Below are 25,678 nucleotides of genomic sequence, written 5' to 3'. Positions count from 1 at the left end.
AATCAAATAAAACATAAAATTAAATTCTAATAACCGTTATAAACCAATATTTCGCGTTTTTCCTTTAGCATCATTCTCCCTTGGTTGGAAAAAACTCGACCTCAAGTTTTGAAATACTAAAAGGTTGAAAACATAAGCTCAGAAAAATTTGTGGGTCCAAGCCCAACTTCTAAATAAGGTGTTAGGTTTTTAATTGGCATATTCGGTGCTCAAAACAAATGTGTATGTAGTTTGTGGTTGGGTAGATTTGTACTTACGATTTGGGTTGAAAAATGTTCAAGAAAATCAAGTACATCAAGCTTCGTTTGCAGGCTTATCCGCTAGTGTCCGGACAAAATGCTCTGGCAGTGTGCATTGTCTGCTGGTTCGTCTACTGATGTCTGGACGGTTGTTTAGATAGAATGTTTCTTTTGTTGTTTTGTTCACTCATGTCCAACTTGAAGAAACAAAAGGTTTCGTTTTCTTTGGCCTTCATACTTGTCCGGACGATTTGAGAGACAGAAGCTTTGGTCTACAGTTGCGTTCGATGGTGTCCAAGAAACTCGTAGTATAAGGCAAGAAACCCTAAGGATGTTTGGATATCTCACTAACTTGACCGGACAACGCCACATAAAACCTAAACCGACTTTAGGTTTTCTGTTTGATTTTTCCAAGTTTATGAAAGGACTATGAAGGCACTATTTTAAGAAGCTAAGCAGAAATGAGTAAGGCTAATATTGTGAGATTCTATACACTAAAAGCTTAGCAATTTCATTGTGTGATTAGAGAAACATTTAAGATAAGCTGAATAACATTTATTCTCTTGGAGTGATCAAACCACAAGTTGTTCTACATCAAAAACAACTTGAATTCTGCAGCTGCTGCAATAGAATGAAAGTGGGCAAGGGGGTGTTTGTTTGGGTACAAATGTCTATCTAATTCATTAGAAGGGTTGTTTAGTGTATTTTGCCTGTATTATGAATTCTTCTTAGTGTTGCTTTCTTGGGTTTGGCCGTCTTTGAGTGGTTTTATCTTTGATGTATTATTCAAAGGGTTTCCATTTTGTTAACAAAATTTGTTGTGCTGATGTATGATTGGTTTATGCTTTCTTAGTGGTTTGATATCAACTTTTTATTCTGCTGCATAATTGTTGGTTGTGAGCATTGGGGTGTAAATTTTGCATTTCAATTGGCATCAGAGTGAGGTTCTCTCATTTTGGATTAAACTCCTAAGTGTGATCCTTGTCCCCAATTGTCAATGGCTCACTCACAATCTCTGTTGGTACCACCCTATTTTGATGGGTACAATTATGCTTGCTGGAAAGTTTGCCTGAGAGTCTCCCATAAATCTTTAGACGAGCATGTCTAGATGACCACTGAGAAAGATTGGAAACGGCTAGAAATGCCTCTGTATCAATGGTCCAAAGATGAGCTTAGTGAGTGTAATTGGAATAGGAAAGGCCTAAATCTGTTTTCATGGTCATGTCTCCTGAGGAATTCAAGCGAATTTCTCTTTGTGAGATTGCTAAGGAGGCATGAGAAATCATAGAGGTTACCCATGAAGGTACTAAGGCTGTGAAGAATTTCAAATTTCAGATGTTAACATCTAAGTTTGAAGAAATTAATGAGGGATGATGAGACGTTCGACGAGTTCTATGCTAGTTGAATGATTTTGTAAATTCTAGTTTCAACCTTGGGAAAAAGATTCTTGACAATAAGATTGTCAAGAAAGTCTAGAGGTCTCTACTTGTAATGGCTCACAGAAAAGTGCTAGCCACATCTATACTATCAATCCAAAATGACTAATCAATTTAGAGATTTCTTAGAATCTATTATAAAGTTCAGTTTCACCTATAACAATGTGGGACTTATTGTTCCATTGATGGTGGTCATTTTTGGTTGGTCAGTGGCTCTAGAAAATATCCTTACCATGAAAAATCTTTGAAAGTGGCATGTCATTGTGGTTAATTGGTGTTGTTTATGTAAACGGAATGGGGTATCTGTGGGCCATTTTCTACTTTATTGTGAGGTTGCTTATGCCATTTGGAATGTTTTCTTTAGTCTTTTTGGGTTTTTTGGACCATGCCTAGATGAGTAGTCGATTTATGTGCTTTGTTGGTGGACTGTTGGCAACACTCAGAATGCTGATGTGTGGAAGATGGTGCCTTCGTGCTTGTTGTGGTGTCTATAGAGGGAAATTAATGATAGGAGTTTTGAGGACCGTGAGAGGACATTAGAGGAGATTAAGTTTTTATTTTTCAACACATTATATATTTGGACAGCTGCCTTTGTTTCTCCTTTGGTGATTAGTTATAATGATTTTCTTATTCTTTTTGCCAATTCTAATTATATGGCTTCTCTTGTACCTAGATGTGCTTTACGCTTTTAATGATAAAAAAGAAAAAGAATAAAAGTAAATCTGGTGGGTACATTCCTGAGTCTTTTTTAGATGCCAATGAGTGAAAAAAATAAACAAAAGAACAAAAGAAGAAAAAAAATAAGATTATGGTCCATATGCAACACAGATTTTTTTGGGTGATTCCTTGATCTCTTGGAAATAAAATATTTAAAACACAATTTCCATATCATCTGTTGAAGCAGAGTATAGGTCTATGGCCTTTGTCACTTGCGAGCTTCTTTGGCATTTTGCTCTGCTTAAGGACTTGCAGCTTCCTCATACTCAGCCTGCTTTGATTTTTAGTGAAAGTCAAGCTGTCCTACATATCGCAGCTTTGCTAACTCTGTATTTCACGAGTGCACCAATCATATAGAACTCGATTGGCACATTGTATGTGACGATTACTTAGGATTGATACGCACTTTGCATGTTCAGTCTAAACACAAAGTCCCTGACATTCTTACTAAGCCTCTTTCTTGTTCTTCTTTTCGTTAGTTGTTGTCCAAGATGAATGTTATAAGCCTTTACCATTCATCCTGAGGGATCGATTCAGCTGTAAATAGATGTTGAAGTTAAACTTATTAATTAGACAGCTGGATTGATTAGTTAATCAATTAGAGTGGTTAGATTGGTTAAGCTACACTGACACGTGATGTAATGAAGATAGTTAATAATTAGTTAGTTTACTCTGTTTTTATACTTGTATAAAGATAGGATTCTTCGTATCATTTACACAGAATATAAATTGAAATCATTCATTCTCCACATGCATTTCATCTTCTCTCTTTCTCTCTACATTCTGTTTCTTGATTCTTGCACATTGCAATTCTGTTAGTCAAGGTCACACTTGCGTTCAACATTTGCATTGTCCGCGCGCTATCATTGATTTTGAGGGTCATCCTTTTGTTATCATTCTTTACAGGGATAACACGCATTGAATCTAAGAAAGGTATCCACAAGACCCAATCCTATCTCTATCACTCGATGTGTGTATAAATAGATGACGATTATAAATGTACTTAGTCAGAGAGTATCAACCATGTGGAATCAATTATGCTCATGGAATATATATCAAGGATCATTCACAAGTTTCAAAGAAGAAATTGCCTGAAATTTTGTGATCATGATCAAATGCCTTTTTCTTTTTTGATGGTGGGATCTTCTTTTATATATATATATATATATATATATATATATATATATATATATATATATATATATATTTATCTTGCACTAATCCCCTTTACCTCGACCAACATACAGTCCTCATGGAGAAAACTTGTTTCCTATTCCCCCTTTGTGTGTCACCTTTGATCATGTTGCAATTTTACATGGCAAGCTTAGTTATTGTAATTGTTCCCAACTTTACCATCGATCAATTTGTTCTTCATGCCTTAAAGGCTCAAATTTCTTATGACCAACACAATGTTTTGACAAACAATTGGTCCACCAGCTTCTCTATATGCAATCGGGTCGATATCACTTGTGGTTCCAGCCATAATCGAGTCATTGCATTAAACCTTTCTTACATGGATCTTATAGGCACCATTCCTCCACACGTGGGAAATCTCTATTCCCAACGAGTTGTCTCATCTTTACCGGTTGCAACATTTATTCTTCGAATGCAATAACTTAAGCGAAAATATCCCTTTAGGGATGGGGCTGTTGTCCAAACTTCAAAGATTGTTTCTATATGGTAACAAATTCTCGGGAACTATTCCTCCATCTCTATCTAATATATCTTTGTTGCAAATAATTGATCTTAGTCAAAACCAACTCTCGGGCTCCATTCCATCCTCAATATTCAACATATACAACTTGCAAGAAATTGATCTTAAAGACAACATGCTTTCTGGTCTGATGCCGTCCATTATTTACAACATGTAATCATTGCAAGTCATTAACCTAGGAGCTAATAAGCTTTATGGTCCTTTACGTATGGATATGTTTGATTATCTTCCCTTCTTACAAGAGCTTGGAATGTCTAATAATCAGTTTTCTGGCCAACTCATATTCACTTTGTTCGAGTGCAAACAATTGCAATATTTATCATTGGCGAATAATGATTTCATTGGAAGTGTACCTTCGAAAATTGGGGACTTAACCATGCTCACAGAGTTATAACTTGACAACAACATCTTTGGAGGTATGTTTAGTATTCTTTTAGTTTTTAGTCACTTGCAAGTTTGAGTATTTGTTTCCAAATGGTAATTGTTTTGTAGGTACTATCCCACTCACTTTGTTCAAGTGCAAACAAATGCAAATATTATCTTTGTCGAATAAAAAATTTATAGGAAGAGTACCTCAAGGAATTAGAAACTTAACCATGCTCAGAGCGTTAGGCCTTTCCCTCAACAACTTTGGAGGTATGTTTTGATTGATTATATGGATGACATCATTGACTTTTTCTTGCCTCAAATTGGGGTACCCGTCAATTAAAAGTACAAAATAATTTGTCCACAACTTACAAGGAAACAAAAGGATTTAAGGAACTCTTTGGAAAAAAGAAAGAAAATTCTTGCGAATTGCAATATGTTAGTTCTTAGTACTAGGTTCTTAATGACCCTCTTCTTGACTTCCGAGTGACAGAACGATGATTGATCGGGTATGTCAGTTGAGCTTTTCTTAATGCGTCTGCTTGTAAACACGTACCAAGCAGTGTAGCGAAATCAAGACGATTCCAATAACGATGCGGAAATAAAAGTCAACAAAGAAAATAAAAATCAACAAAGAGGGCTATGCTTTTTAATGTGTTTTAAATGATTTTTTTTTTCCCAAAAAGTGTTCTGATATGATATGAAGGTTAAAATATTTGCATGACCAATATGAATTGCAAAAATTATATACATTGCCAAAAAAATTGTAAGTCACCCATCATATTGTATTTGATTAGTTTAAGAGAAATTGTGATCTTAAGGCTATATATGTACTTAAGCATTTATACGTATAAAAATCCAGAGAAAGAAAATACACATTAGGGCTCGTTGACTACACAATATATTAGCAGTTGCCATGCGTAGGCCACCCCATAGCAGGGGGTGGCCTTCGAGCCACCTCGGCCACCTTTGGGGTTGTTCGCGCACCACCTCGGCCTATGAGGTGGATGTGCGGCTAGGTCCATGAGCTAGGTGTGGCTTGCGAGCCACTCCCAGCCTGCTCTGGGGTAGCCTTAGAGCCACCCCTGTCTCAGTCCCCTTCCCCCCCAAACCCCCTTTTTCTTTTTCTTTTTTCTTTTTTTCTTTTCGTTTCTTTTTTTTTTTTTTTTTAAAAAAAAAAAACAGTTTTTAATTTTTAGGTTTTATATATCTATACATTTTATTATTCTATTGGTGTTGACGTAATACACTAACGGAATTTGTCAAGTGTTTCGATGAAATTTGACCGTAAGGACTAAACTGTTATTTTGGCTTGCCTCGAGGACATCTGAATTATTTTTTAAACCGTAAGGAACGATTTATAGTCTAAGTCAACCACATAGATTGATTTTGCATGTATCCTTTTTTATTAATTAGCTCTTAATTTGAAGTTTTTGTTGGTTTATTACACTTTTTCACTTGTATGCACGATTCATTTAAAGCACAATTTTTATTTTTATTTTTTTTTGAATAATAACGCATGGTTGTTCATATTGTGACAGGTGCAATACCAAGTGAAATTGGAAATCTACAAAGCATTGAGATCTTTAATATCGTTTTCAACAACTTTATTGGTCCAATTCCATTTGAGATATTTAACATCTCAACAGTACAAGTAATTTCAATGGTTTGCAATAACTTCTCAGGCCATCTTCCATCAAATGTAGGCTTCTTCCTTCCAAATCTTCAGCAACTTTTTCTTTGGGAAAATCAACTAAGTGGAACAATTCCCAACTCTATCTCTAATGCTTTACAACTCACTCTCTTAAACTTGAGCAACAACTCATTCTCAGGCTTAATTCCTAAAGCACTTGGTAATTCCTTGAGTGGCTCAATGTTGCAAACAATAATTTGACCATTGAATCTTCTACTCCAGAGTTCAACTTTTTCTCTTCTCTGTCAAATTTGACATATCTAAAACAGTTAGATTTGTCAAGTAATTTACTGAATAACATCCTTTTTGATTCCATTGGAAATCTCCCAACTTCTCTTGAAGAACTTTACATAGATCATTGCAATATTAAGGGCAGCATTCCTAGAGATATAGGCAATTTAAGCAACTTGATGACTTTGTCTCTACGGTTCAATGAATTGTTTGGACCTATTCCAACTACTGTGGGAAGATTGCACAAGCTTCAAGCATTGAGAGTTGATAATAATAAACTAGAAGGTCTCATACCATTTGATCTTTGTCATTTAGAGAGCTTGGTTGAGTTGTATTTAGGTTATAATGAGCTTTTTGGACCTATTTCTGCATGTGTAAATAATCTGATTTCTCTAAGATATCTTTACTTACACTTCAACAAATTAACTTCTACTATTCCCTTGAGTTTGTGGAGATCTTAATGGTCGACTTGTCATCAAATTCTCTAAATGGCTCTCTCTCATTAGAGATTGAAAATTTGAAGGTTTTGATAGTATTAGAGTTATAAAGAAATCAATTATCTGGTGATATCCCACCAACAATTGGAGACCCCAAAGATATAGTTAATCTCTCATTGGCGGACAATAGATTAGAAGGCTCAATTCTTGAATCTTTTAGTGAATTGATAAGTTTGGAATTCTTGGATCTTTCCAATAACAATTTATCCGGAAAGATTCCTAAGTCCTTAGAAGCACTTTCACAACTCAAATATCTAAATGTTTCTTTCAATAGATTGCAAGGAAAAATTCCTGTAGGAAGACCATTTGTACACTTCTGTGCCGCATCATTTATGTCAAATGATGGACTTTGTGGTGCTCCGTGATTGCAAGTTTCCCCATGTAAAGAAGGTGTTTCTCGACCCAAAAATACCGCAGCAGCATGTATACTAAAGTAGGTATTACCAACAATTGGGTTAACCATGCTTGTAGTTGCTCTTGTATTAGTATGGACAAGACACCAAAAAAGGAATGCAAAACTTCTGGTGGAGACAAACTCATTACAACTAGCGACATGGAAAAGAATTTCCCAACAAGAACTTTTACAAGCAACAAAAAGGTTCAATGTAAGCAACTTACTTGGTAAAGGGAGCGTTGGATCAGTATACCAAGGGACCCTTTCAGATGGTATGATTGTTGCAATAAAAGTTTTCAACTTGGTACTATTCTCAAGTTTTAATACTGAGTGTGGGGTACTATGCAATATTCGTCATCGGAATCATGTTAAAATCATCAGAATGTGTAGTAACAATGGCTTCAAAGCTTTTGTATTGGAATACATACCTAATGGGAGCCTACAGAAGCGGTTCTATTCTCAAGACTGTTGTTTGAGTATATTACAAAGACTAAATATAATGATCGATGTCCCATCAGCACTAGACTACCTTCATTATGGTTATTCAACACCTATTGTTCATTGTGATTTGAAGCCCAACAATATCTTATTAGATAAAGCTATGGTCTCACATGTTGCTGATTTTTGAATTGTCAAACTTTTATGCAATGAGGATTCTATGATGTGAACCATGACCCTCGCTTCTATTGGGTATATGGAACCAAGTGATATTTTTAGCCTACAGCTAGAACTTGCGTGTTTAACTATAGCTTTTTGGTAGAATATTGATTTTAGCACTTTATATCTTTGGAATATATATAATTATGTTCTCATGATTAATTGTTATGTTACACGTAGAGTATGGATCGAGAGGAATTGTTTCAACAAGTGGCGAAGTGTATAGTTATGGTATTTTGCTGATGAAAACTTTTACAAGAAAGAAACCTACAGATGACATGTTTGGTGGAAAATGAGCTTGTAGCGTTGGGTAGAGGAATCTTTACCCCTTTTAGCAACTAACATTGTTGATGCCTATTTGTTGAGAACTGAAAGAGATTATGCTTTTATTGAGAGTTGTATGTCGTCCATAATGAGATTGGCGTTACAGTGTTGTGATAAGTTACATGAGTAGAGGATTAGTGCAAAAAGGATTTTAATCACACTCAACAAGATCAAATTGAATTTTCTACAAGATACTGATGGAAGCTAATATGAGAATATCAAGTTTGTTTATAGCTCTTTCATGTTTGTACGTGCTTTTGAAATAAAATTATATTTTATTTTTAAGACTCCACTAAAGAGATTTGTTTATCGTCATTGATTTGTTTATAATGGGTAGAGTTAATGATTGTAGTGATCACTTATAATTAGCCGCCAATGGGTATTCTAAGTTAGTTTCAAAGTGTTGAGGGTAACAAAATCACTACTTTTGGTATCGGGACACAAATGATAGCAATTGTGGGACTCTAATATATATATATAAATACACATTGAACAAGAAGCATGCAGCTAACAAGCTTAATGTAGAAATAAACCATAAAGAAACTAACAACTTAATAATCTAATAAGAGGTGGGTCTTTCCCACTTGCAATAGGGACTGAGGGAGGGAGAGGAGGAGGAGTAGTGGGAATGTGACCAAAAAAAGATTTGCCTGCAGCCCAATGTGCCACTGAGTGGCACAGAAGTTTGCACTCTTATTGACTTTTCTAGCACTCCAGGAGATGAAGACTGGAAGAGAGTCAATGATATCGTAAATAATAGATGAGTTGCGTCAATCAAAAGGATTTTGGAGATGTTGCAGAGGTAGAATAACCACTTGCGAGTCACCTTTAATGATAAATTTCTCAAGATTAAGAGAAGTAGCAAGAAAAACAGCTAGACGCTTAGCTATGGCTTCGCTATAATTTAGCAAACAAGGAGAACTAATCTGGGAGATCATACTAATGATATGTTCTTGGTGATTTTGACAAACCGCTGCTTGTGCTGAAAAAGTATCCAGGATTGCTGTGTCAAAATTGATTTTGTAGCCAAGACTTGTAGTAGATAGCCAGCATTCCACTGGAGATGGGACTTGATGCCAAGCAGTGAAGTGCTCTGTAGAAATCTTATTGATATGTTGAGAGACTTAAATAACATCAAAGGAGAGAGCATCATGAAAGGCTTTATTTCAGTAATGCCACATAAGATCACACGACACAGCTGCAAATATTTGAAACCCGTGGTGATCAGTTATAGAGATCCCTAGAGATGTTGGGATGATAATCAGCTTGACCCATTCTACCATATTCAAGAAATTAAGAGGCATAGAATCCAAGGGCCAAAAGTAGGGTTGGCAAAATAAGTTACCGTGTCGGGTTCGGGTCGACCCGCCAAACTAAACCCGAATCAATTAGCTAAACAGGTTAGGTGGGTCAACCCATTTATGGCCCGAACCCGTTTAGCCTAAACTCAAACCCTATAACTTCATGTCGAATTCGCGGGTCGTATAAAAAATTGTCAACCCTAATTAAAAGGAGTTGCACCATACTACCCGGGCAAACGTGCAGCTGAAGAATAAATGCTGGGATTGTCACGGGGCACACTACAAAAAAAGTTGGAAGTGGCCATGCACAGTTAGCCACGTGTACGGACACTGTACACGTGGCTAACAGGTGGCCACGTGTCATTGGCGACATGTTCCACGCTTGTTAGATCCGGGTGTAGCTAAATGCACATTTGGCCGCGTGTACAGTAATACACGTGTCAGACTGTCTGACATGTGTATTAATACACGTGTCAGACTGTCTGACACGTGTATTAATACACGTGTCAGATAGTCAACCGCGTGTACATGATACGTGGCCAGACTACCACGTGTATCATGATACACGTGGCCAGATTGCCACGAGTATTTTGTTCTGCTTTTTTTTTTTTTTTTTTTAAATACAATTATTAATTATATTAAATCTATTTATTTAATTTAATTTCCAAATTAAATTAAATTTTTATTTTTATTCCTTTTCCAAATTTTAATTGTATATTTATTTTATTTAATTTTTAATTGTATATTTAATTTATTTAATTTCTAATTGTATATTTAATTTATTTAATTTCTAATTCTATTTTTACTTCATTTAATTTGTAATTGTATTTTTATTTCATTTAATTTTTAATTGTATTATTTTTTAAATACCTAATTGTATTTTTATGTAGGCTAATTATTTTTGAAATTTCTTTTGTAATTTCTTTTTTTTTTTTTTTTTCAGTAATTTTGTTTTTGCCGGCATAAAATATCGCGAAATGTATTTTACCCCAAAATAGAACAAAATGAAATTACACATATTAATAATTAATAACGTATTTGTTAACTACACATATCTTCACAAACCAAAAATAATTACATAAAATATCTACGACTCGGAAAGGTGTCTCTGAGGTACCGTCGCAGGAGTATACTGGCCACCCGGCGATTGCTGTGCAAGGGATGGTGTAATAGGCGATGGTGTCCCGACAGGGGAGTGCTGGCTCAGGCGTCGTCCAGAGGGCGACAACGGACCAATTGTTGTCGCATTACCTACAAATAATAAATACACTTACAATATATAATACTATACGCAAAGTATGACAATTAATGAAAAGAAATTTAAAATAATTAACTGACGATGTGCTACTTACGTTTACAGGTGAACCCTGCTGAGCACCTCTTGTGCCATGCGAGGCCATGAATGCCTCGAACCCTCGCATACGCTGCTCCAAGATGTCGTTTCTCTCTCGCTCGGCACGTAACTCCGCCCGCAAATCCGCCACCTCCCGGGCATGCTCAGCCAAAGCCTAGGACGTGCCACTTGATGGAGCCCCCTGTGAACGAGACCTGTATGTGAAACACGTCCCACGAACAGGGGTAACGTTCGGCCCAACCTGCCAAACCCTCCCTGCGTACTCAGGCCTCCCAATCGCCTGTTCGTACGCGTCGTTCGGTGCCCAACGCACCGTGTCTTGTGGGACGCTCTGCGTGGCAGCGGGATTAGTGGATAAATTCTACGCCATCCTCTCCTGTACGTCATCAATATAAAATACACATATATTAAGTAATGTCATATCACACACATAACTTAGAAATACACGCGTAAATTAGATCAGTAGCATACGCATAAGATCCGTGTGCGTTCGTTCAGGTAAGTGCTGTCCTTCCTTGTGTGCGTCTTCACGAACAACTCCGCGCAAGTGGGGGGCGTGCTAGATGTACATGCCTGTCGCCATCTAGTTGAAATATATAACAAACCTAGAGGGAAAAAATAGTGACAATTAGCAACAATTGACAACAAATATTGTATTTACATATATTTATCCATACCTCCTCGTGATTAAATCTAACATAACTTTTAGATCCCGTACAATGGGGGAGGTCATTCTGCTCGCGCAAACGCTTCATTCGTTCAGAGGTCACCTACGCATTGGACATGATGGAAAAAATGTAAGCATTGACACAATTAAGTTAGTTTAAAAATTAAATTAAGTGTTATTAAAAAACACACCATTTTCTTTGTCATAAAATCAAATACCTACATACCCTTTTTCCCTCAGTTCACCAGTCGGTCAGTAGGAACACCACATCTTGTGCATCATACTTCTCCAAAAATCTGACAGGCACTCTCGCACGTATAATATCGGGTGTGTCACCGTCTCGAATTTCTAGCTTGGTTTTGAACCTCGACTTCCACAAGCGGTGCTTGCGGCCAATATCATTCCACGCTTCCTGTTGTGCCCTACGCTCATCTACTGATACAGGTAGATAGAACTCCTCCTCCACATTCAATGTAAGCATTAATTTCAAGAGTTTAAGAGAAACTTAATCTTCAATTTAATTTAAATAAATAAATAAATTAGATTCATAACCACACCATCAGCCCGTCCCACATAGCCTTCTTAATCTGCTTATCTACTTTTGCCGATTCGTCCCGCATATGTATGAAGGACCCGCTTCTGATAAGCATGCCCTCCGCCCGCCTAAAACGATTGCAAGCTCATCCTACAGGTTGTATCGCAGCATTGTACTGCAACACAATCTTCTTCCCCCTTGGGAGCACCCAATTTCTCTCCGGGTCCCTAATCACCTCATAATAAATGCTCCCGTCTGGGTTGTACCCTAATAAAAAAAATATACAATATTTAATTGTTTAAATATACAACACTAAAAAACACAATTATATTAATAAATTGTAAAATTCAATTTTTTTTTTCTTTCAAAGTTAATATTTATTTTCGGTAAAATAATATGAGTCTTAATGAAATTTAAATATGTACTTATCCATCAACCGAATTTGGTCAATCTCTATGTGTTGGGTCGCTGGGTCACCTACGACCTTCTCCGCAACCCCTCCCACTGGGGGAGGCTGCTCATCATCCTCTGAACCCATATCCTGGGGGCTATCGGGGACCAAATATTCGGGACCCAACATTGGAACGTCCCCCTCATGGGGAAGTTGGCTCCCCCCCAAATCTGGCATCTGGCTCTCACCAGAGAGTGGCACCTGGCTCTCCCCAAATAATGGCACCTAGCTCTCAACAGATAGAGGCACCTGGCTCTCTCCAGGCCCCGGGCTCTGACCCGCTGCTGATGCTGGCTTCTGTCTCAACCCCATCATCTGGCCCTGCATCGCCGCCTATGCTGGCGTCTGGCCCAACCCCATAGCCGGCATCTGCATCTCCCCAGTCTGTGACAGGAGAAACCTATCATCTTGTGTCTCACTATCGGAGTTACACGGCGGGGGTGCAGTATATGTATACGGAAAGTAACACGCATAACCATGTGGCCCCATCCCCTCTTGTAGCCACCATCGAGTCACATTACCTGGTGTCGTGAACCCTATCTGAGATAATGTGGGGGCCTCCGAATATGGAGAACTGAAACATCCAGCTGTGCTGGTCTGCCCGTGATCTGAGGTGGGCCCGGCCACCGTACCAGGTAATAACGATCTGTAAGCAGCATTTGGGTGGTGTGGCCACGCCGCAATATATAATGCTGTCGAATCTGTGGGCGTGGTCATGGGGGGCACGAGTGGGCGGGGTGCCCGATGTGCACAAGGAGGGGGTCTCTGGTCCTTCGATACCTGCGAACAAATGTTGACAAATCAATTAAAATTTTTATTTTATACTTTATTAATGAATATGCAAATTATACAATGAAATTTATGCAAATTAAAACAAGTGTAGTGAGTTCAAGCGAATCATACTCACAAAAAAATATATCAATCAAGGTATCACGGGAGCTTCAATCGGATCAATTTCGGGCCTATCGTACTCGAATTCATCATTCGTATTGGGTATGTCAGTAGTGGCTAGTACGAGCGGTACGCACTCATGATTGGTTGTACCTGCCTCATTACTCCCTTCCCCCTGACCAACGTCGTATACGTTGCGCGGTTTGGTCCTAACTGCACAAACCCAATTTGGGTTCCTTCCATCCTCGACGTAGAATACTTGATCTACTTGAGATGTAAGCACATACGGCTCGTCCTGAATCAGTTCTCCCCTATGGATGAGGTGATTGAAGTTGACAAACACTAAGCCATACTCGTCTATTTTGAACCCTATGTCCATCGTCGGGTCTGCCCAATTGCACTTAAACAGGACGTACGTAGTCCTGTCATAGTACTCGACCTCAACTATATCGGCTAACTGTCTGTAGTACGTTTCGCCGTTAATGGTTGGAACACATACGCCGCTGTTCTGTGTCCTCCTTCCCACATCATGAGCAAGCGTGCGGAACAGTTTTCTATTTACCACGTACCTGTTGTACTTGACTGCTGTCTCTTTCAGCCCTCTACAACGCATAACCAATTTGTGGCCCAATTTCTCCCTACGTTGATCGTCCAGGCCATCCACTTATATTATAGTTACATATATTAAAGACGACATTGGTTAATTACACCCAACATGCATAAATTTTTTCAATTTCAAATTTACCACTATTTCCTTACATATGCATGGTACCATTCACAGAACTGCTCATGATTTTGTGCTTCAATAAGAGCCTCCGTGATGAGACCCTTAGTGCACGATCGCCTAAGCGCGTATTTGTGCATCCTACACGCAATGTATACATTTACGTAATAGTAGTTATTAATATTTTTAATAGAAATTCTATAAAATATATAAACACTACTTACATCCGCAAATTGTGAAACTCGTCAGAGTTGAACACAATATAACGATGAATCTGGTGCATTGTCAACCAGTTCAGGGTAACTCGCGTGCCCGCTCCCTTTGATCCATCAGGATTTCGCTGAGGTCTGTTTTGAAAGGTTGGTGCATTATTCAGATACCTAGAACAAAACGTTATCAGCTCCGTTGCTATGTACCCCTCTGCAATGCACCCCTCAGGAGCTGCTTTATTGCGCAAGTTAGACTTAAAACTCCCAAGACTCCTGGTGTACACACATGCACGACGATAAATTGACATCGTTTATTGAACCAAATAAAGAAACAAAATTTTACTAACAGAATTTTACCTCTTTGCAGGGTACATCCACCAATATTGCACGGGTCTGCCGAGTCTATACTCGCGCACAAGATGCACGACCAAGTGGACCATGCTGGTAAAAAATCCTGGAGGAAATACCTGTTCCAGCTTGCACAACGTTATACAGACGTCACCCTGCAGTCGGTCCATCTCATCTTGTGCTAGCTTGGATGAGCATATGCCTCTAAAAAATGCAGAAATCTCCACAAGAGGTCTAACCACTTTTTCTGGCAACGACTGACGCAATGCAATTGGGAGAAGCTGTTGCATCAGTATGTGGCTATCATGGCTCTTCAACCTCGAAATTGTACGGTCCTTCAGCCGAACACACCATGAAATATTCGAGGCGTATCCATCCGGGACCGTCAAATTTCGAAGAACTTTCAAAAAAATTTCTTTGTCCTCCCTAGACATGGTGTGACAGGCGGCAGGCATATATGTCTTACCATTTGCGGCTATGAACGGATGCAACTTAGGTCTCAACCCCATTTCCTGCAAGTCCAGCCGAGCTACCAGGTTGTCATTTGTTTTCCCTTTGATATCCAAAATAATGACAAGTATATTATCCATGACATTTTTTTCTATGTGCATGATATCAAGATTGTGCTGAAGCAGATTGTCTTTCCCATACGGCAGTCTAAAAAAAATACTTTTCTTCTTCCACAGCACATCATCAGAGCTTGCTGCACTCCTCCGCTTCTTCCATTTCCTCTTCTTACCCGCATTCTCATTCCCAAACGCAACTCCGTCTAACTGTTGGATGATCTCGTCTCCGCTTGGCACATGCAGCATTGTTAAAAAATAATAATAATAATGAAAAAAAAATTAATTAATTAACCAATTTAATACTTATGGACCGAAATACCTGGTCCATAAAAATATAAAAAAAAAAAAAAAAAAAAAAAAAAAAACCCAAATTATACATATATGTACACAACTTTCAACAAGTCAGTAACATTGGAGCAAAAAAAAAATGGGAATAATAAAAAAATTATTACAACCTTAGTTAAACTTATTAGTTAGACAATTAGTTACTAACACGTGACACGTGATGTAATGAAGATAGTTAATTAGTTACTTTACTCTGTTTTTATACTCATGTAAAGATAGGATTCTTCGTATCATTTACATGGAATATTAATTGAAATCATTCGTTCTCCACATGCATTTCATCTTCTCTCTTTCTCTCTACTTTCTGATTATTGATTCTTGATTCTAGCTTGTACATTGCAATTCTGTTAGTCAAGGTCACGCTTGCGTTCAACATTTGTATCGTCCACTATCATTGAATTTGAGGCCCATCCTTTTGTTATCATTCTTTACGGGGATAACACGGCATTGAATTTGAGAAAGGTATCCACAAGACCCAATCCTATCTGTGTCACTCGGTGTTTGTGTGTGTGTGTGTTTACTTGAGGGCCCAAGGATAGGCCTTGATATTAAGTTGAATTCCAAATAAGCTTACTCGGCTCAAATTTGCAACACATGCATCCACAGTGCATGCATCAGTCCCCAAGATTAATGCTTGAACCGTGACGTTTCTGGAAGGACATTACTTCATTGGCAATTTTTCCACATGCATCGAATCAATTAGTTGAGGTCCAAGAATTGCAAGTGCCAAAAGATATTAATGGCATAGCAAGAAGTTGAGCAATGCAACTTGCTTGGTGTTGTCTTATTAGTGACTTTATTTGAGAATTAAATTTTGAAATTTTTTTTTGAAATGTATAGCATTTTCCGTTGATTAATTGTTTCAGTCAAGTCATGACAACCTTGTCAAAGTCGTTATTTTCACTTACACCAATTTTCTTAATGTCGACCATGAACGATTGGACATCAGCATTGACATTGACTTGGAATGTCTTCATCATGACTATGCTACTTTCTACAACTCTGTGCACGGCATCCTTAAGCCAGGTAAAGTCTTGCTAGATGATGAAAGTTAAGAAAGTTAGTTACTGACACGTGACACGTGATGTAATGAAGATAGTTAATTAGTTACTTTACACTGTTTTTATACTCATGTAAAGATAGGATTCTTCGCATCATTTACATAGAATATTAATTGAAATCATTCGTTCTCCACATGCATTTCATCTTCTCTCTTTCTCTCTACTTTCTGATTATTGATTCTTGATTCTAGCTTGTACATTGCAATTCTGTTAGTCAAGGTCACGCTTGCGTTCAACATTTGTATCGTCCACTATCATTGAATTTGAGGGCCATCTTTTTGTTATCATTCTTTACGGGGATAACACGGCATTGAATCTGAGAAAGGTATCCACAAGACCCAATCCTATCTGTGTCATTCGGTGTTTGTGTGTGTGTGTGTTTGCTTGAGGACCCAAGGATAGGCCTTGATATTAAGTTGAAATCCAAATTTGCACCACATCCACAGTGCATGCATCAGTCCCCAAGATTAATGCTTGAACCGTGACGTTTCTGGAAGGACATTACTTCATTGGCAATTTTTCCACATGCATCGATCCAATTAGTTGAGGTCCAAGAATTGCAAGTGCCAAAATATATTAATGGCATAGCAAGAATTTGAGCAATGCAACTTGCTTAAAGTTGTCTTATTAGTGACTTTAGGGAGCACCATAGAATTGATAGTTCCGTGGTTTCAAACTTTTTGGAGGGGCAGAATTAGGTAGGACTTTAAGGGACTAATGTCCCCTCAAAATTTTAAAATTATTTTAAAAAAATTTTATGCTTTTTATATAATCTCTCTTCCAAAATTAACAAATGTCTCTTCAAAATTTTAAAATTCTCTCTAAATTTTATACCCTTTTTCAGTTATGTCTCTCCCACACTTTAATGTCTAGTTCTGCGGCTTCCGCCCCTGGTTTTAGTGGTTAAAGTAATTCAATGATGATTATAAATGTATTTAGTTGGAAGAGAAGGAACAATATATACAAGAGGTGATTTTTTCAGCATTCTCATGGAAATATTTACGTGGTATAAACCGGAAACTGTTCGAGCAATTTTTTCTAGTGAAATGAACTTGAAGCATTAAGCATTGGATGAATGGAATAAAAAAAAGAGGGGGGAAAAAATAAAGCATTGCATGAATGACTAAATTAAATTACATGGAAATTACATGGCTCGATTAATCGTTGCTGTCAAGTTTTGATTAAGAGAAATGTTAGACTTCTCAAATTTTTCTTTCAAAATTTTGTTCCAAAATGATGTGTCACAATTTAATGAGATTGTGACACATTTTTTTTTTTTTTTTTTTTAAATAATAGATTTTATGAGGTTATAATACATCATTTGATAATCAAATTTGGATTTTTTTTTTTTTTTAGATGCATAGCATTTTCCGTTGATTAATTGTTTCAGTCAAGTCATGACAACCTTGTCAAAGTCGTTATTCTCACTTATACCAAATTTCTTAATGTCGACCATGAACGATTGGACATCAGCATTGACATTGACTTGGAATGTCTTCATCATGACTATGCTACTTTCTACAACTCTGTGCACGGCGTCCTTAAGCCAGGTAAAGTCTTGCTAGATGATGAAAATATATATGGTTGTACATCTTCTTGTTCTTTCTCACAAATTCCAAGTACAACCATGTAAGTGACGAAATGTTGAGCATTTTCCATACTGAATAATTCCGAGTGATCAATACTGAAATTACCCAAGTCATAACTAATTGATGGCTTCTCCAAGTACACTTTGCAGACATGTCATATATGTTTGCTTCACTCTACAAGATTATTGATTGTGGTAATTTCTTGAGCATCCTCCTATTACAGAAAAGGACAAAATCGAAGGATCAATCGAATTTAACACGATTTAAGATTCGTTTGAACGTCCAATTAATCCTCATGCATTAGTTTGATACATCGTGGTACGATTGAATGATCAATCAAACTTTATGAATTTTGTATTATCTTTGTGCACTAGTCTGATCGATCGTGATACCATTGAAGGGTCTATTGAACTCTTGGATTTTTTATCATCACGGTGCACTAGTCTGATCGATCGTGATAAGATCGAAGGATCGACCAAACTCTTTGGATTGAAGAATCATCTCGATGCACCTAGTTCGATCAATCATGATACAAGTTAATGATCGATTGAACTCTTTGGATTACATAATTACCAATTTACCGCTCACACGAAATTTTAAATATTTTTTAAAAAGATATTAAGTATAAAAGACATTAGTACGACATTCAGTAGGCATAGGTGAAAAGATACATCTTATTATTTTGTTTTAAGAAGTTCTTGAAAATGCTTGAACAAAACCCTAAATCTTTTCTTTTATTTTCCGATGCGTATTAGTTTAGCATATTAAATATGTTTATGCTAACCATTACTTCATTGGCAATTTTTCCACAACGATCCAACTAGTTGAGGTCCAAGAATTGCAAGTGCCAAAAGTTATTAATGGCATAGTCAAGTCCTGTAAATCTCCCCGAAATAATTCCTAGAGAGATCCATCACTATCATCAGGAAGACTTTCCTAGTCCCAATTTATTGCTACCGGGAGGATTCGATGTCAAATTAAGAATTCGACTAAATGTATTTAGCCAGAAGAAAAGGAACAATATATACAAGAGGTCATGTTTACCATGTTTTGCCGTAATCAATTATGCTCATGGAAATAAATGTATCAAGGATCACTCACAAGTTTCAAAGAAGAAATTGTCTGAAATTTTGTCGGCCAGGAAAGACTGGACATCAGCATTGACATGGACTTGGAAAGAAGTTGAGCAATGCAACTTGCTTGGTGTTGTCTTTTTAGTGACTTTAAGGAGCACCATAGAATTGATATATAGTTCCGTGGTTTCAAACTTTTTGGAGGGGCTGAATTAGGTAGGACTTTAAGGGACTAATGTCCCCTCATTATTTTTAAATTATTTTAAAATTTTATGCTTTTTATATAATCTCTCTTCCAAAATTAACAAATGTCTCTTCAAAATTTTAAAATTCTCTCTAAATTTTATACCCTTTTTCAGTTATGTCTCTCCCACACTTTAATGTCTAGTTCCACCCCTGGTTTTTAGTGGTTAAAGTAATTCAATCATGATTATAAATGTATTTAGTTGGAAGAGAAGGAACAATATATACAAGAGGTGATTTTTTCAGCATTCTCATGGAAATATTTACATGGTATAAACCGGCAACTGTTCGAGCAATTTTTTTCTTGTGAAATGAACTTGAAGCATTAAGCATCGGATGAATGGAATAGAAAAAAGAGGGGGGAAAAAAAAGCATTGCATGAATGACTAAATTAGATTATATGGAAATTACATGGCTCGATTAATCATTGCCGTTAAGTGTTAATTAAGAGAAATGCTAGACTTTTTAAATTTTTTTTTAAAAAAATTTTATTTTTAAATAATGTATCACAATTTCATAAGATTGTGACACATTTTTTAAAAATAATAAATTTAATGAGATTATGACATGAGAATCAAATTTTGAAATTTTTTTTTTGAGATGTGCATTTCCCGTCTATCAATCGTTGCTGTCAACTCATGACAACCTTGTCAAAGTCGTTATTCTCACTTACACCAATTTTCTTAATGTCGACCATGAACGATTGGACATCAGCATTGACATTGACTTGGAATGTCTTCATCATGACTATTCTACTTTCTACAACTCTGTGCACGGCGTCCTTAAGCCAGGTAAAGTCTTGCTAGACGAAGAAAATATGGTTGTACATGTTAGTGACTCGGGTTCTCAATTCTTTTTCCTTTCTCTTTTTTGATGGTGGGATCTTCTTTTATATATATGTATGTATAGTCTCACTTGAACTCGCACTAATCCCCTTTACCTCGACCAACATACAGTCCTCATGGAGAAAACTTGTTTCTTATTCCCCCTTTGTGTGTCACCTCTGATCATGTGGCAATTTTACATGGCAAGCTTAGTTATTGCAACTGTTCCCAACCTTACCATCGATCAATCTGCTCTTCTTGCCTTAAAAGCTCAAATTTCTTATGACCCTTACAATGTTTTGACAAACAACTGGTCCACCAACTTCTCTATTTGCAACTGGGTCGGTATCACTTGTGGTTCCAACCATCATCGAGTCATCGCATTAAACCTTTCTTACATGGATCTTGTAGGCACCATTCCTCCACATTTGGGAAACCTTTCATTTCTTTCTAGTCTAAACATTGAAAACAACAGTTTTCATGGCTCTATTCCAAACGAGTTGTCTCATCTCTACCGGTTGAAAATAATTGATCTTAGTCATAACCAACTTTCGGGCTCCATTCCATCCTCAATCTTCAACATATACAGCTTGAAACATATTTATCTCTATGACAACATGCTTTCTGGTCTGATTCCGTCCATTATTTCCAACATTTCATCATTGCAAGTCATTCACCTAGAAGCTAATAAGCTTTATGGTACTATTCCACACACTTTGTTCAAGTGCAAACAACTGCAATATTTATCATTAGCGAATAATAATTTAAGTGGAAGTGTACCTTTGGAAATTGGGGACTTAACCATGCTCAGAGATTTATACCTTTACAACAACGTCTTTGGAGGTATGATTAGTATTCTTTTAGTTTTTAGTCACTTGCAAGTTTGAGTATTTGTTTCCAAATGGTTACTGTTTTGTAGGTACTATTCCACCCACTTTGTTCAAGTGCAAACAACTGCAAATTTTATCTTTGTGGAATAATAAATTTACGGAAAGAGTACCTCAAGGAATTAAAAACTTAACCATGCTCATAGCGTTAGGCCTTTCTCACAACAACTTTGGAGGTATGTTTTGATTGATTTTATGGATGACATCATTGACTTTTTCTTGCCTCAAATTAGGGTTCCCTTCAATTAAAAGTACAAAATAATTTGTCCACAACTTATAAGGAAACAAACGGATTTAAGGAACTTTGGGGAAAAAAGAAAGAAAGAAAATTCTTGTGAATTGCAATCTATTGGTTATTGCTACTAGGTTCTTAATGACCCTCTTCCTAACTTCCGAGTGACAGATTGGTGATCGATCTGGTATGTCGGTCGAGCTTTTCTTAATGTGTCTGCTTGTAAACACGTACGAAGCAGTGTAGCAAAATCAAGATGATTCCAATAAAGATGTGGAAATAAAAATCAACAAAAGACGGCTATGTTTTTTTATGTGTTTTAATTTTTTTTTTTCATAAAGTATCCTGATATGATATGAAGCCATGAAGGTAGAAATATTTGCATGATCAATATGAGTTGCAAAAATTATATACGTCGCCAAAAAAAGTTGTAAGTCACTCTCATCATACTGTATTTGATATTTGATTAGTTTAAGAGAAATTGTGATCTTAAGTCTGTATATGTACTTAAGGATTCACACGTATGAAAAACCAGAGAAATAAAATATACATTATGGCTCATTGAATACACAATATATTACTAGTTGCCATGCACAGGCCACCCCAGAGCAGGGGGTGGCCGTTGAGCCACCCTGGCCTATGAGGTGGATGCTCGGCTAGGCCCATGAGCTAGGTGTGGCTTGTGAGCCACGCCTAGCTTGCTCTAGGGTAGGCTTCGAGCCACCCCCATCCCCCAACCTTTTTTTTTTTTTTTTCTTTTATTTTTTTTTAAATAAGTTTTTAATTTTAAGGTTTTATATATTTATATATTTTACATTTTTTTTAATTAAGAGTGACACATGTCATCATTCTGTTGGTGCTAACGTAGTACACTAACGAAATCCGTCAAGTGTTTCAACGAAATTTGACTACAAAGACTGAATTGTTATTTTAGCCTACCCCGAGGACCTCTGAATTATTTTTTATACCGCAATGAACGATTTATAGTTTAAACCAACCACATGGACTGATTTTGTATTTATTGCTATTTATTAATTAGCTCTTAATTTGAAGTTTTTGTTAGTTTATTACACTTGTTCACTTGTATGCACGATTCATTTAAAGCATTTTTTTTTTGAATAGTAACGCATGGTTGTTCATATTGTGACAGGTGCAATACCAAGTGAAATTGGAAATCTTCAAAGCATTAAGCTCTTTGATGTCAGTTTCAACAACTTTATTGGTCCAATTCCATTTGAGATATTTAACATCTCAACAGTACAAGTAATTTCAGTGGTTTGCAATAACTTCTCAGGCCATCTTCCATCAAATGTAGGCCTCTTCCTTCCAAATCTCCAGCAACTTATTCTTTGGGAAAATCAACTAAGTGGAGCAATTCCTAGCTCTATCTCTAATGCTTCACAACTCACTCTGTTAGATTTGAGTGACAACTCATTTTCAGGCTTAATTCCTAAAGCACTTGGTAATTTAAGGTTCCTTACAGGGCTTGGCGTAGCAAACAATAATTTGACCATTGAATCTTCTACTCCAGAGTTCAACTTTTTCTCTTCTTTGTCAAATTTGACATATCTAAAACAGTTACAGTTGTCAGGTAATCTACTGAATAACATCCTTTCTGATTCCATTGGAATGAAGAACTTTACATAGATCATTGCAATATTAAGGGCAACATTCCAAGAGATATAGGCAATTTAAGCAACTTGATGACTTTGTCTCTACAGTTTAATGAATTGACTGGACCTATTCCAACTACTGTGGGAAAATTGCACAAGCTTCAAGGATTGAGAGTTGATAATAATAGACTAGAAGGTCTCATCCCATTTGATCTTTGTCATTTAGAGAGCTTGTTTGAGTTGAATTTAGGTCATAATGAGCTTTCTGGACCTATTCCTACATGTGTAAATAATCTAACTTTTCTAAGATATCTTTATTTACACTTCAACGAATTAACATCTGAGATTCCCTTGAGTTTGTGGAGCCTCTCTTATATCTTAAAGGTCGACTTGTCATCAAATTCTCTAAATGGCTCTCTCTCATTAGAGATTAGAAATTTGAAGGTGTTGATGGAATTGGAGTTATCAAGAAATCAACTATCTGGTGATATCCCAACAACAATTGGTGACCTCAACGATTTAGTTAATCTTTCATTGGCGGACAATAGATTAGAAGGCTCAATTCCTGAATCTTTTAGTAAATTGATAAGTTTGGAATTCTTGGATCTTTCCATTAACAATTTATCTGGAGAGATTCCTAAGTCCTTAGAAGGACTTTCACAACTCAAGTATCTAAATGTCTCTTCAAATAGACTGGAAGGAAAAATTCCTGTAGGAGGACCATTTGTATACTTCTTTGCTGCATCATTTATGTCAAATGATGGACTTTGTGGTGCTCCTCGATTGCAAGTTCCCCCATGTAAAGAAGGTGCTTCTCGACCCAAAAATACCGCAGTAGCATCTATACTAAAGTATGTATTACCAACAATTGGGTTAACAATGCTTGTAGTTGCTTTTGTATTAGAATGGACAAGACGCCAAAAAAGGAATGCAAAACTTCTGGTGGAGACAAACTCACCACAACTAGCGACATGGAAAATAATTTCCCAACAAGAACTTTTTCAAGCAACAAAAGGGTTCAATGCAAGCAACTTACTTGGTAAAGGGAGCTTTGGATTAGTATACCAAGGGACCCTTTCAGATGGTATGATTGTTGCAATAAAAGTTTTCAACTTGGTAGTAGAAGGGGCATTCAAAAGTTTTGAAACTGAGTGTGGGGTACTACGCAACATTCGTCATCGGAATCTTATTAAAATCATCAGCACGTGTAGTAACAATGACTTCAAAGCTTTTGTATTGGAATACATGCCTAATGGGAGCCTACAAAAGTGGTTGTATTCTCAAGACTGTTGTTTGAGTATCTTACAAAGACTAAATATAATGATTGATGTCGCATCAGCACTAGAATACCTTCATTATGGTTATTCAACACCTATTGTTCATTGTGATCTGAAGCCTAGCAATATCTTATTAGATGAAGATATGGTCTCACATGTTGCTGATTTTGGAATTGTCAAACTGTTAGGTGACAAAGATTCTATGATGCAAACCATGACTCTTGCTACTATTGGGTATATGGCACCAGGTGATATTTTTAGCCTACAACTAAAACTTGCATGTTTATCATTATACTCATTTATACACAAATAACTATAGTTTTTTGGTAGAATATTGATTTTAACACTTTATATCTTTGGAATATATAATTATGTTCTCATGATTAATTGTTATGTTACACGTAGAGTATGGATTGGAAGGAATTGTTTCAACAAGTGGCGATGTGTATAGTTATGGTATTTTGCTTATGGAAACTTTCACAAGAAAGAAACTACTGATGACATGTTTGGTGGAGAAATGAGCTTGAAGCGTTGGGTAGAGGAATCTTTACCCTTTTCAGTAACTAACGTTGTTGATGCCTATTTGTTGAGAACTGAAAAAGATTATGCTTCTATGGAGAATTGTATGTCATCCATAATGAGATTGGCGTTGCAGTGTTGTGATGAGTTACATGAGCAGAGGATTAATGCAAAAAGGATTTTAATCACACTCAACAAGATCAAATTGAATTTTCTACAAGATATTGATGGAAGCTAATATGAGAACATCAAGTTTGTTTATAGCTCTTTCAAGTTTGTACGTGCTTTTGAAATAATATTATATTTTTAAGACTCCACTAAAGATATTTTTTTATAGTCATTGATTTGTTTATAACTAGTACAGTTAATGATTGTAGTTATCATCTATAGTTAGCAGCCAATGGGTATTCTACGTTAGTCTCAAAGTGTTGAAGGTAAAAAAATCACTATTTTTGGTATCGGGACACAAATGAAAGCAATTGTGGGATTGTAATTTTTTTTTTTTTAAAGTACATTGAACAAGAAACAAACAGCTAATAGGCTTAATGCAGAAATAAACCATAAAGCAAGTTACATTAATAATGTAATAGGAGGTGGGTCTTTCCCACTTACAATAGAAACTGAGGGAGGGGGAGGAGTAGTGGGAATGCGGCCAGAAAAAGATTTGGTTGTGACCCAATGTGCCACTGAGTGGACACAAA

At 36.7% G+C, this 25,678-nt stretch overlaps 2 protein-coding genes across 2 annotated transcripts; both read left to right on the top strand.

Annotated features, from left to right (window-relative positions):
• Positions 1–5,991: 5,991 nt before the first annotated feature.
• On the top strand, positions 5,992–6,857 carry LOC133876222 (probable leucine-rich repeat receptor-like protein kinase At1g35710). Its single transcript, XM_062314507.1, has 2 exons — positions 5,992–6,325; positions 6,388–6,857. The coding sequence occupies exons 1-2, from the start codon at positions 5,992–5,994 to the stop codon at positions 6,855–6,857; spliced, it is 804 nt and encodes a 267-aa protein (XP_062170491.1).
• Positions 6,858–20,649: 13,792 nt separating this feature from the next.
• LOC133876221 (LRR receptor-like serine/threonine-protein kinase FLS2) lies at positions 20,650–24,979 on the top strand. Its single transcript, XM_062314506.1, has 5 exons — positions 20,650–21,292; positions 21,369–21,512; positions 22,719–23,159; positions 23,204–24,706; positions 24,864–24,979. The coding sequence occupies exons 1-5, from the start codon at positions 20,650–20,652 to the stop codon at positions 24,977–24,979; spliced, it is 2,847 nt and encodes a 948-aa protein (XP_062170490.1).
• Positions 24,980–25,678: the final 699 nt, after the last annotated feature.

The sequence above is a fragment of the Alnus glutinosa genome, chromosome 8 (genome assembly GCF_958979055.1).
Source record: "Alnus glutinosa chromosome 8, dhAlnGlut1.1, whole genome shotgun sequence".
In the NCBI taxonomy this organism is placed as follows: domain Eukaryota; kingdom Viridiplantae; phylum Streptophyta; class Magnoliopsida; order Fagales; family Betulaceae; genus Alnus; species Alnus glutinosa.
This window is presented reverse-complemented; position numbering and strand designations above follow the sequence as displayed.

What these genes read in the sequence shown, in the direction of transcription:
- LOC133876221 (XM_062314506.1), top strand. Translation starts at nt 20,650, where the DNA reads ATGGCAAGCTTAGTTATTGCAACTGTTCCCAACCTTACCATCGATCAA. An exon ending in TTACAACAACGTCTTTGGAG is followed by an intron (nt 21,293 to 21,368) that starts GTATGATTAGTA and finishes ACTGTTTTGTAG; the next exon opens with GTACTATTCCACCCACTTTG. An exon ending in TTCTCACAACAACTTTGGAG is followed by an intron (nt 21,513 to 22,718) that starts GTATGTTTTGAT and finishes ATATTGTGACAG; the next exon opens with GTGCAATACCAAGTGAAATT.
- LOC133876222 (XM_062314507.1), top strand. Translation starts at nt 5,992, where the DNA reads ATGGTTGTTCATATTGTGACAGGTGCAATACCAAGTGAAATTGGAAAT. An exon ending in CTTAATTCCTAAAGCACTTG is followed by an intron (nt 6,326 to 6,387) that starts GTAATTCCTTGA and finishes CTTCTACTCCAG; the next exon opens with AGTTCAACTTTTTCTCTTCT.